The 12,685-nt window shown below is 35.4% G+C and overlaps 2 protein-coding genes across 2 annotated transcripts; one reads left to right on the forward strand and one right to left on the reverse strand.

The window, feature by feature from the left end:
- Window positions 1-324: 324 nt before the first annotated feature.
- LOC137809993 (uncharacterized) lies at window positions 325-1,587 on the forward strand. Its single transcript, XM_068611095.1, has 3 exons — window positions 325-388; window positions 524-1,173; window positions 1,270-1,587. Exons 1-3 carry the CDS (start codon window positions 325-327, stop codon window positions 1,585-1,587), a joined length of 1,032 nt encoding a protein of 343 aa, XP_068467196.1.
- Window positions 1,588-7,691: 6,104 nt separating this feature from the next.
- On the reverse strand, window positions 7,692-8,351 carry LOC137821141 (albumin-1-like). The gene is made up of 2 exons (XM_068625599.1): window positions 8,217-8,351; window positions 7,692-8,116 (listed from the first exon to the last, which is right to left on the reverse strand). The coding sequence occupies exons 1-2, from the start codon at window positions 8,266-8,268 to the stop codon at window positions 7,785-7,787; spliced, it is 384 nt and encodes a 127-aa protein (XP_068481700.1). The 5' UTR covers window positions 8,269-8,351; the 3' UTR covers window positions 7,692-7,784.
- Window positions 8,352-12,685: the final 4,334 nt, after the last annotated feature.

Below are 12,685 nucleotides of genomic sequence, written 5' to 3' on the forward strand. Positions count from 1 at the left end.
CATCGCGGAAAGGAAGGTGGAGCTATGGTGGAAGATGGTATCACACTAGAGAGAGTGCGACACTTAAGAGCACTATTGGAGAAGGGGACCCTCACTGTTCAGCGACGGTGGAGATCGAAGGGGGGCTTGGTGTCTCTTCATCAAGGGAACAGTTACTCAACTAGGTTAAGTTCCAAAACTTATGCTATGTCAGATTCTGAAATTGTGGAATGCAACAATCGTCTTAGAAGGGAAGCCACCCAATCGGAAGAAACTTAGATTTGGGAAGTTGGAAAGCATCTGGGGACAACCTGTTCTGAGGATGCAGGCATGTTAATTAAGGAAATGGAAACCTTGGAGGATAGGGACAACCAAGTTTTGAGAAATTTTATGGAGGGTGACAGAGGAGGTATCCCATGATAGTTATCAGCCTGAATATTAGAGGGCTGGGGGGGTGTGAAGGCTAAGTATCTTAGGAATATCATAGGTAAGGAGGGTGCGGAGTTTGTGTGTGTGCAAGAAACTAAATTAACCGAGTTTTCAGATAGCAGGTGTTTCTCTTTGTGGGGAGATAATAAGGTGGGATGGGTGCATAATGAAGGTGTGAATGGGGCTGGAAGCACATTATCTATGTGGCACAAGCAAGCCTTCCACTACGTGTCTCATACGGTAGGGAAAGGTTTTATTGCTATTGTGGGGCACCATGTTAAGTCAAACTGTTCCTGTATTATAATTAACGTCTATGTTGCTTGTAATCCGACTGAGAAGGTGGCTCTGTGGGAGGATGTGTCTGTTATCAGAAGTATTCATCAGGATAAGGTGTGGTGTTGTTGTGGTGACTTTAATGCAGTCAGGTGTGCTACGGAAAGGAAAGGCATTAAACGAAATACAAGCAACAAAAAGGAAATCAGGGACTTTAATGATTTTATTGGAAGCAATTCTATGGAGGATTTGCCTTTAGTAGGTAAGAAGTTCACTTGGTTTAAGGCAGATGGGTCCGCAAAAAGTAGGCTGGATAGAATTCTGGTATCCGAAGAATGGCTACAAGTGTGGCCTATGAGCAAGCAATACATACAAACAAGGGAAGTTTCAGATCATTGTGCAATAGTAGTGAAATCATGGAGTAAAGATTGGGGGCCAAAACCTTTCAAGTCTATTGATGCATGGCTATTGGAGCCCGGGTTTAAGGATCTGGTGAGGGGTAAATGGGGATCTTATGAGGTGCTGGGCGACAATATAACAAAAGTTAAAGAGAAACTCAAACTTCTAAAGCTGGATCTTAAAGAGTAGAATAGGAGTGTGTTTGGGAATCTTGAGGACGAAAAGCGCAGGATATTGAAGGAGATTGAGGATATTGATGTCAAGGATGGTGTATCTGACTTGGTGGAGGGTGAAAAGTTGAGAAGATTGGAACTTGTAAGCCAGCAAAAATTGGTAGAGAAAAAGATGGAATCCCTTTATAGGCAAAAAGCCAGGTCCAACTGGTTCAAATATGGGGACTCTAATTCTAAATTCTATCACACTACTATAAGATGGAGAAGAATCAAGAATGAAGTTAAAGGAGTTGACTTAAATAATCTATGGTGTGAGGAACCGGAGGCAGTATGAAGGGAAGTAAAGCGAGTGTTTGAGGAGAGATTTAAGGCCACCCCTGATCTAGGGTTTAGGGTTTAGATCTCTTCTTGAAGAGGTAAGCCTGAGAATGATTGAGGTGTTCTCCGAGGAGGAAATCAGGGAGGCGGTGTGGAATTGCGAGGGGACTAAGAGCCCGGGCCCAGATGGTTTTAATTTCAACTTTATTAAAGCTAATTGGGAGACCCTAAAGGAAGATGTTATGGGAGCAGTACATAGTTTTCAAGAGACAGGGATCTTGCCGAAGGGGTGTAACGCGTCCTTTATTGCTCTAGTCCCAAAGGTAAAGGATCCAACTACAATTGATCAGTACAGACCTATCTCTCTTGTGGGAGCTATGTATAAGATTATGTCCAAGGTCATGTCGAATCGGATCAAAATTGTTCTACCTATGGTCATTGATGAAAACCAATCAGCCTTCATGCAAGGAAGGGGGCTACTAGAGAGTGTTCCGGTGGCTAATGAGGTGATTGAAGATGTACGAAGAAGGAGGAGGAGGGGTGTGTTCTTGAAGGTGGATTTCGAAAAGGCATATGACTCGGTCAAGTGGAGTTTCCTGTTGGATATGTTAAATAGGCTGGGGTTTCATGTGAGATGGATCAAGTGGGTGCAAGGCTGCTTAGAATCAGCAACAGTATCTATTCTGGTCAATGGATGTCCGACAAAGGAGTTTAGACTGACTAGGGGTTTGAGGCAAGGGGATCCCATGGCTCCGTTCCTGTTTCTTGTTGTGGCGGAAGGTTTGGCGGGCCTAGTACGTTCTGCGTCTAAGGAAAACCTTTTAAGAGGAGTGAAAGTGGGGAGAAATGAGATAGAGTGTAGCATGCTGCAATTTGCGGACGACACACTCTTTATGTGTGAAGACTCCTTCTCTAATGTGTTTACCATTAAGGCAATTCTTAGGATGTTTGAGCTGGCATCTGGACTCAAGGTAAACTTCCATAAATCTAAGTTGGCAGGTATCAAGGTTGGTAGGAGCTCGCTAGAAACCTACGCAAGAAGTCTCAATTGTGGATTAATGCAGGTTCCTTTCAAGTACTTGGGTTTAAAAGTAGGTGGGAATCCTAGGAGAACGCAATTTTGGAAGCCAGTGGTGGAAAAAGTTAAAGCTAGACTTAGTACTTGGAAAGGGAAATGCTTGTCACTAGCAGGTAGAGTTTGCTTGGTTAAATCGGTCCTAACATTTGTTCCTCTATTCTACTTGTCCTTATTTAAAGCGCCAGTGTCAGTATGTAAGACGATTGCAAGTATTCAAAGGAGGTTTGTATGGGCATAGGGGGCGGAAAATAAACGTATCTCGTGGGTCAGCTGGGGCATTGTGTGCAAGCCAAAGGAGGAAGGGGGTTTAGGAGTTAAGGATGTTAGAACGTTTAACTATGCCTTACTAGCAAAATGGAAATGGAGGATGCTGACTGAGGAAGAAGGGAAATGGAAGGAGATACTAGTCTCTAAGTATGACTGGGAGGGAGCAGGACATGAAGTGTCTAACAATTACTACTCCTGGTGGTGGAAAGACCTATCTAGGGTTACTGGTGAGGGGGAGGGGACAGGATGGTTCCACAAGTCGATAGGTTGGAATGTTGGAGCAGGGGATAAGGTCAGGTTCTGGGAAGATGTTTGGTTGGAGAACAGCGAGCTCAAAGTGTTGTTTCCTAGGTTGCATTCGGTTTCGCTGGACCAAGGTAAGGTGCTGGGAGAAATGGGTGTTTGGGAGGACAATGGGTGGAGCTGGAGGCTAAGGTGGAGAAGGTCCAGGTTCGCATGGGAAAGTGTGATGGAGGAAGAGTTGCTTAGCCTTATTATGAGAAAGACCCCGCGCAAAGATAGAAAGGATGTTTTGATATGGAATGGAGAACAAGATGGTGAGTTTTCTGTGAAGTCCGCCTACTCTATTTTGTGCAGTCTAGCAAATAATGAAGTGCAAGACACTTTTCCTTCACTCTGGCAAGCTATAGCTGTCCCTAAAGCGCTGTATACAGCTTGGAGAATCCTGATCGAGAGACTTCCAACCTATGACAATTTGATCCAGAGAGGATTGGCTGTATGCTCTTCACTGTGTGTGTTCTGCAAGGAAACGCAAGAAACAACACAACACTTCTTTATAGAATGTGCCTATGCGCAGAGGGTATGGATCCTATGTTTCAGATGGTTTGGCATCACACTTGTGCAGAATAAGGATATTTTAATACACTTCGAGAGTTTCTATCTGCCCCATCTGAGTGTTAAACATAATCAAATTTGGAAGGGTGTTTGGGTTGCTATTGTTAGAAGTATGTGGGACCAAAGAAATTTGGTGGTGTTCAAGCAGGGGACAGCTGATGTAGAATAGATTGTTCACATAGCCCAACTGTCAGTGTGGCTCAAGCTGAAGTTTGGGACAAACTCCTTCAACTATGCTTTTTCGGATTGGGTTCTAAATCCAGGTGTGTGCATGCAAAGTTGCTAGTTGGACGGCAAGGGCCTGTATACTGATATTTAAGGTGTGCAGGTTTTGGTTGAAGGTATACAGACTTCATACCAGTTTGGAGTTCGGGTGCAGCTCAAGTTTGATTTATGCAGCTGGTCATACCAGTGGTACCATCTGTGGGGGGGATGAGCAGGGGTGCGGTTGACGTCTGGGGGATGAAGGGGACGGTTGCTGTCAGGACACGCAGCTTTAATGGGTGCTGGTAGGATGTGCTATGCTGGTTTGGGTGATTCTGTTAGGGGCTATGTGTTGTATGCTTTGCAGGTTTGGGTGACCCTGTTAACGGGTGCTGTTAAGATGTGCTATGCGTGCAGTCCCCACGGTCATCAAGTGAATCTGATGGTAGTTGCGACAACTCAAGGAAGTTGAAGCCTAAGTCCATCTGGGGTTTGGGCATGCTGTTCGGAGGGCATATTTGAAGATGAGGTGTCCAGGGAATAGACTTAGGATGAAGGAGGAATGTGTGTTGCTGGATCGTGTCTGCTTTGGCCAAAACAACCTCAAGCTGCACATGCTTAAGGCTGTGTATTGAGGGTCTACAGATGCTTAAGGCTGTGTCTTTAGGGTCTACAGATGTAATCCAAATGGCCAATTTTGCTTCTGAAGATCATTACCACTATGCTGTAGTATTGAAATATGAACACCTGGGGTTTGCTTATAGTAATGACTGGGATTACCGTGGGTTTTTGGTCTTAAACAAGAGGTAGATGGATTTTTCATGGGTTAAAGGGATGGGAGGGAGTTGCTTTTACTATATGCAGCAGTATGTTTTCTGCTGGTGTCTGTGCTGATCAATTTTTTCTGGTTTGGGAAGCCTTTGTACTTTATGGTCTTTAGTGTTAAGTGCCCCATTAACTCTGATTTGTATTGTTGTTTGTTTAAACTATGAGGGTATTATATATAAGGGTTGAGACACCCCTTAAGTGTCTCATTTTTATTCTATTAATTTATTGCTGATAAAAAAAAATGATAGAGGTAGATGTTCCTGCTCCTATCAACTCAAGAGAAGCCTTCTATCTCTTTATCGCCTATATTTTCAATTGTTTTAATACATTCATTGATTTGAGGACGATGTGAGGCATAATTTGTGCAAAACACAAATGAATTAAACTCAACATATGAAATAAATATACAAGTATATGAAAACGTAATATACCGGTCAAATTGGCCCATCGTTGGGACAACTCATATACGGTTAAAACTTTATGAGTAGGGAGCCTATTTGGAAGTTGATCAAACACATGAAAAAATTCTTTATCTTGAGAGTCATGGAGGACCTTGGTCAAGATGCATAACGGGTGGGCATCTGGGTCCAATGAAAGGGGAATTTTGTTTTTCCCTCCGAGTCATAGAAAAATGGCTTACCGTCCGGCTCAACTAATATTTTGAAGTATCTCTCCTTGGAATTTTTATAGGACGAGGTGAATGGAGTGAAAAGAATGTCGCGGAGGACGAGCAGGCACGTACAGTAAATCAAAAGTGGAGTGTGATAACTGTCATAAACGCGACCATTATGCAAATGAGTGTAGATTAAAAGGTGATAATCATGCTGCCAATTGTGCTCAAGAAGATAGTAATCACGAACAAGATGAAGAGGATAATGCAATACTAATGGCAACCACATCATATGAAACTCCATACAATCAGACTTGGTATTTGGATACAAGTTGCACGAATCATATGTTTGGTCAAAAGGAGTTGTTTGCATATTTGGATGACTCATTTCGCACAAAAGTGAAATTCGGTGATGGCAGGTTCGTTCCGGTGACTGTAAAAGGGCGAATTCTTGTCACATTGAAGAATGGTGATCACAGGTACATCTATGATGTTTTCTATGTACTTGATATGAAAAGTAATTTGTTGAGTATGAGACAACTGGCCAAAAAAGGTTACGTGATGCACATAGTTGAAAATCAATTCTCAACTTATGAAAATCAATTCATAAGTTAAGAGATCTATTGGGCATGAAGGTTGTTCCAAATCAGAATTAAGTGAGGATGTTGGTTATTAATTCAGATTTTATTTCCCTTAAATTATTTACTATTATTATTACATTAGTGGTAAATTTATAAACTATTAGTATTCTTATTTTATAGCTTTCCGTATTTATAATTTTATTATATATATTATTGAAGTAATTCAAAATGTATATATGAGTTCAGCAGTTTTGCAAATTCGTGCAATTACATTCAATTAATTTCTACAACTTTTTACCTTTTGTTATTTCCTTCTATTAGTTTCTACAAAAATGCGTTGTTGGTTTTTTTTATATATACAATATAAACATAGTCCAAGACAACTTTCATATTTTAAAGGAAAGAATAATCTTGTGTAGAAGATTCTGCTGACTGTGTACTCATTAAAATCCAAGAGCATAAAAAGTTCATGTGAAAGTTCATTCTCAGCAAGTGCATTGCTTGTCATCAACTTGGTTAGTTGTTTCTAATTGAGTGTAATTCTTTTGTAGAGATTATAAGCTTCATTAATGCATTGTCTAACTCATGAATCAATGCTAACTATTTTAATCAATGCTAACTATGAAAATTATTACTTAACCTGATTAACATATATGTTATTGATTTCACTAATTGTATATCTCTCTACCTTTCTCTTCTTAATTATACAAAATCAAATCTCTAATTTTAGTTGCTTGTTCAATCTATTTAATGGGGCTACATTTGCAGTTGTTAATACCGTATTTAGTTTAAACGATTAGTCAAAATTTTAAACTACAATAATATATTAAAGTACTTTGTAAGTGCCATAATTAAGGGAGATTTTATGAAAAAAAAAATTAAATATTTATGTGTCGATCAAATTATAATTCAACCTTAATTTGAGACATTTGAATATAGTAATTTGAATCTAGATAATAAACTTTTATAAAAAAATTTCAGACATACACTCACTATTTTTCACCTTTCTCTCACACATTTCACTCCTACAATTCTTACTTTCATTCTCCTTTTTCACCTTTCTCTCACACATTTCACTCCTACAATTCTTACTTTCATTCTCCAATCCAAAATCCAAGCACAAGCACAACCTTAAAGAATAGATGAATTAAAATTCTTTGAGTGATTATGAATGGTCGAAAGCCCTAGTCAAAATCGTTTTCACCTCAAACTGTTTACTAATAGGTAGACTATGAACTTCGATTAAACTAAATTTTCATAAAGGAATCTAACTCAATACACGTATTTTTATTTTTGTTATGACCATCACTATAACCAACGAATTTATGCACTTAATACATAAGAATGTTTTTATTAACCAACCCTCAACAACATCAAGTATATTGTATTCACCCGCAGCCAATTAGTTAATAATAATCTTGATTGCTGATTGGATAAGCAACTATAATCATTCATGATTGTACTGCATCATCAATACTCATAATTAGCAATGAAAGATCAAGCTTTTGTGGTTACAGAAACAGTGACAAATCACCCCATTTTCATTTATTTTCATTTATCAGTGTTAACAAAAAAAGAGAAATAATGCTAAAATTTTAATGTTGTATATAATTATGTTGGATTTAAAGGGTTAGTGTATCATTATTTTTAAGAGTAAGATAGAACACTGTTTTTATGAGTAGAGGAACAAGTATGAGTAAGATGAAACACTGTTTTTATTTAAAGCATAGATGCATCATGCATCACAATGCACGACCATACAACATGACCACCTTTCACAGGCATACACATTACTTGGAGATTGCCCTAGGCATGGCCAAGAAGCCTTTAAGTGCATCAGAATCAGAGTTGAAGCACCAACCATAATCCATATAGTGATTGGGATAACGAGCACAGAAGTTTCCACTTCCTTTCTTCATGCATTCTTCATGAAACTGACATAAGTTGGGATGTTCATCTATCATCTTTGCCGCAGCTGAAAGTCCAGTTGGATGAATGCAGGAACCAATAAATAGTCCATAAGGAACACAGCGACAGTCACTTGATCCACATGGTGGCATCTCAAACGGTGAACAAACACCTGAACAAACTACAGCTTCTATCTTCTTCATCGAAAACATCACTGAAAATGAAATTTCAAAGTCAGAACAAACCAAATATGCATAATAATTTTGTGTAGATCATATATAAACATAAACGATGACGAATGGGAATTTTCATACTGGAAGTGGCAAGCAAGAAGAGAACCAAAGGAGCAACCCTAGCATAACCCATTCTTTGATTTTGCAGATTTCTTATTCTCAGTTTTGAGTTTTGTGGTGTGTTGGAGTCTCTTCTTGTAACTATTTATAGGCATTAGTCCACTGTTTTTTTTTGTCTATTTATAGATCACTAAAAGAAAACAATAATATAAAGGTAAAAACTATCAAATTTTAATTATTCAACCGAAAATAATATGCAAAATTTTAATTAACTAAAATTTATAAATAAGTTATTTAATTTTCTTATTTTTTTTATAAATAAAGATAAAATTATGAATTCATATTTTTATCATTTTAAAAAATTAATATTTTTTTTTAACATCTATTATATACCCTACAAATTTTAATAAATTTTTCTTACAAAATTTAAGATTTTTATCATTTTAAAAATATTAAAATTTTCTAATATCTATTATATCACTTATAAATTTTAATAGATTTTTCTTACAAATTAACTTTTACTATCTTTCAATTTTTCTCTATAAAACTATTTCATATTCATTACCTCTTTCAGTCATCTCATCCATAATCTTAACACACTGTAAAACAATTCTGGTAGGGTACACTTGCCTATTCTGGTTTTGCTTAGCTGTCTCACTAAAAGAGAATAAATTAATAATATAAATGAACAAATTATAAAATTTAATTAATCAACCGAAAATAATATACAAAATTTTAATTAACTTAAATATATAAAAAAATTATTTCACTTTTTAATTATTTTTAAAAATAAAAATAAATTTATAAATTCACAGTTTTAATATTTTAAAAAAAAATAAAAATTCATTCACATTTATTAGATTGCTGACGGATTTTTTATTTAATTTTTTATAAATTTTTCTACAAATTCATTCTATATCTTAATCCAAATAATTTTGCATTAACTTAATTTTTTTCTTATTTTTTTCTCGAATTACTTAAAATTCATTTCTCTATTCATACATCTGATCCATAATCCTAACACACCATAAAGCATCTGATCCATATTCATTTCTCCTCTTCATTGATTGATTTATCTGTCAGATTTGTTACTAATTGCTCCTCCATAAATGTATATAAAAATAATTTAATATGTATCTTACTGTCTTCTTGCTGCAATAAGAATTATTTCCGACAGCAATTATTTCAAGCAATCACGGAAATTTATTGGTACAATTTTGTTTCGTTCTACATAAATGAATAAATTTTTAAAAAAAATTATAAAAATTGGTAACTAGTGGAAAGAAGTCGTGATTTAGCTCCACTTATAATTTTTTCGATTTTCCATTTTTTTTTTCTCCATTTTTTTAATTTTTTAATTTTAGTGAAATAACATCAACTATTTTTTTATTTTTATGTTATTTTTAAAATTGTGTATTTAATTATTTGTAATTTCATATAATTTTTTATTATAATTTAAATAAATATTTAGTTACTTTAATTAATTAACTTTTTAAATAATTTACAGGCATTACTCCTCTGTTGTTTTTGTTCATCTTCCCATTATGCTGTGTTTGTTTCAGCGGTATTACTGATGAGACGAACACTTAAATTAGGGTTCTTTTATTTCATTGTTCTTTGGAGAATAAAAAACTTATTCTTAAAATTATTTATATAAAAATTAAAATACTCCTAAAATACTTCAGTATTTTATTCTTTTATTAGTGATATGAAAAAAATTTCATTGTCCATATACATACTACATGCATAAGAAGTTGACTGAAAGTAATATATTGAAGTAATTGATTTTGAATATTTTATATTAATTTTAAGATGAATAAAGTGTTGAAAGTGTCTGTGATTGAGAATTGAAAGTGTTTCAAAGATAAAATAAATGAGTTGAACTATTTTTGAATATTTTGTTGAATTACTAAAATGAGATGTTTGTTGAGTAGTGGTTGTTTGATTTTAGATGATGAATGATTTAGAGAGCATATATTTGGAACTTAGTTATGTATTTAAGTGAATTTTTATATATATTTGGATTGTTTAAAAAGTTAAAAATATGATGTGATTGAATGGTGGGAGTATTAATGTGTTAAATGATGTATGTAATGAGGTGAAAGTGTGATCAAGATATAGTATTTTCAGGAAAGGAAATACCGTGTTGAGATTTTGTTAGGATGTATTGATTTGTCAGACCCGTAATGAGACATCCTGACTCTACTAATATAATGGATTCACATAGATGGAGTTATTCAGTTGATGAGAGTCGATGGAGGTTTATATGACTTTGTCTGCGGTTTGAAATATAATCTGGTCTTTCATGTCATATGTGTTGAAGATGGATGAAGCCTCTTCTCTACCTAGTGTTAGTGTGTGTTTGATGTAGAAAAATAGCTAGTTTGTTGTAATGTTTGTAATAGGTTTAGATGATCTTGTATGTAGGCTTGTATTTGTGTAAGGTTGCCTTTTGCTACATGATCCATCCTAGATGCCTAACCAAGCCTAGATCAAGCACATGATGTGGTTAAATGGTTTTTGAAAAGCTTTTTAAAGTGCTCTTAAAAGTTTTAAATCAGTACACAAATAAATCTGTTTTTTGGAGAAAGAATCGGTTTATTTCTTCTCTGTTAGAAGGCTTTTCTAAAATTTTGATAAAACACCACAGGTAAAGCTTAGTTAGTTATTTCAGTTAAAGCTGAGCTGGCCTACTTGCTATCATTTAATATGTTTCACTGTGAAAGAACAGGTTTATTCTTTGGTCAGCTGAAAGGTTTTTCACAAGTTAGTTAGGGCACCAAAGGTACAACTCAGACAGTTATTTCAGGTAGCTGAGTTGGCGGTTTTCACAAAATAAATCTGTTAAGTTCAAAAATGAATTTTTTGTTTTCATAACTGCTTTTCAACTGTTTTTTGAAAAGAAGTTAGAAACTGTTTTCTATATAAAGAAAAGTCTCTCTCACATGAAAAAGTGCTGAGCAATTACGTTTTTGACAGAGATCAAACGTTTTCCATGTGAGAAGAAGGATTGAAAGATTTTTGAAAGGTTTTCCAAAGAGATTTTCAAGTGTGCTTGTTCTAGGAAACCTTTGATCTTGGTGAAGGTGCTGGTGCAGTTCTGCAGCAAATTGAACTACTGGTTTTGAGTTCTTGCATCTTCTTTTCAGGTGTAATCTTTCCTTTATTCTGGTTTGTAAATGTGTAAGTGTTAGTCACTCTTTGATAGGGTTTCTTGGAGTGCAAGGTGTGCTGAAATAGGGTTTTTCAGCATTGGTTGTATTGTTCTTGTAGTGTTCAAGAACTGCTGTGATTGTAAGTGATTGGTACTGTTTGTTTTAGTGGATTCCACCTTGGGGTAAGGTGAAACTGGATGTAGCTCTGTATGAGTGAACCAGTATAAAAACTTGTGTGCCTTTCTTCTCATCCCTGCACTCGTTTCTGGTTTTGCTTATTTCTGTCAAGAACTAAATCTGTTCTTTTGAAATTGAATCTGTTAATTCTAGGTTTAATAAAAACTGTTCTTCCTGATTTGTTAAAGCTCTCTAATCACAATCAATGCAGTTGTATATGCTGTTTTAATTGATCTGAAAACAAATTGTCTATTCATTAAAACCTGAGAAAGGTTTATTCTCATTAAAACCTTGTGTTGAATGAAGTTGATTGATTTCTTGGCATAGCTGTATTCTTCATACTCATAAAATCCAACTAATCTGATTCTGTTATAACCCTCTGTTGTTTACAATTCTAATTTGAACAAAGTCAAATTGTGCTAGACTGCTCTGAAGAATCCATCTGTTTTGTGTAAAAACAATATGTTCTCTTTGTCTCTGATATACTGGAAATTGTGTGTTCTTGCGAAAATTTTATAAGCTCAATTCACCCCTCCCCTCTTGAACTTAGACACTAATAGACCCAACAATATGAACTTACCCTGTAATATGAGATGATGAGATGATGAACTATTGAGATGTTTATGCGCATGACTATGTGGATTCACAGCTAGTAGTATGACAGGTGCAGGTCTCAGGATTCTAATTTCAATACACAAGTCTTTCGGAAGTGGAGTCAAGTGTCTGAGTATGTGAGTCAGTAGAAATCTGGCATAAGTAATGTGGATGATGAACGTGATAAACACTTGATGAAATTGTGAAAATGTGTGAATACTGGTGATTTATGTTGATATTTAATCTTTTATATTTAAAATTTTAAAAATAGCTAGTTTACCTTATGCTTTCTTTTTTGTTTGTTTTCTTTAATCAATCTGTGATGATAGGGAGCAGATGATGTTGCAGGTAATAGAGCTCATCAGTGAACAATCAGAGGAGGATGAGATGCTTTATTTTGGATGTTTTTTTAAAAAAAAAACTTTTGTGTATATATATTAAAATTCTTAAGAAGAGGGAAATATTTTGAGATACAAAAAATGAGAAAGTAGTATATGTTTATATGTTAATTAGATATTGCATGTATAATATATTATCAAATATGGGTAAAAATAGGGATGTTGT

Source organism: Phaseolus vulgaris, chromosome 11 (genome assembly GCF_000499845.2).
Source record: "Phaseolus vulgaris cultivar G19833 chromosome 11, P. vulgaris v2.0, whole genome shotgun sequence".
NCBI classification, from domain to species: domain Eukaryota; kingdom Viridiplantae; phylum Streptophyta; class Magnoliopsida; order Fabales; family Fabaceae; genus Phaseolus; species Phaseolus vulgaris.

Bases quoted from the DNA above. Each gene is read 5' to 3' on its own strand.
- LOC137809993 (XM_068611095.1), top strand. From the start codon at position 325: ATGGAAACCTTGGAGGATAGGGACAACCAAGTTTTGAGAAATTTTATG. The intron at 389-523 runs GTATCCCATGAT...CCGAGTTTTCAG, and splicing joins TATGGAGGGTGACAGAGGAG to ATAGCAGGTGTTTCTCTTTG. The intron at 1,174-1,269 runs GTGAGGGGTAAA...CTTAAAGAGTAG, and splicing joins AGCCCGGGTTTAAGGATCTG to AATAGGAGTGTGTTTGGGAA.
- LOC137821141 (XM_068625599.1), bottom strand. From the start codon at position 8,268: ATGGGTTATGCTAGGGTTGCTCCTTTGGTTCTCTTCTTGCTTGCCACT. The intron at 8,117-8,216 runs GTATGAAAATTC...TTTCATTTTCAG, and splicing joins CTTCTTGCTTGCCACTTCCA to TGATGTTTTCGATGAAGAAG.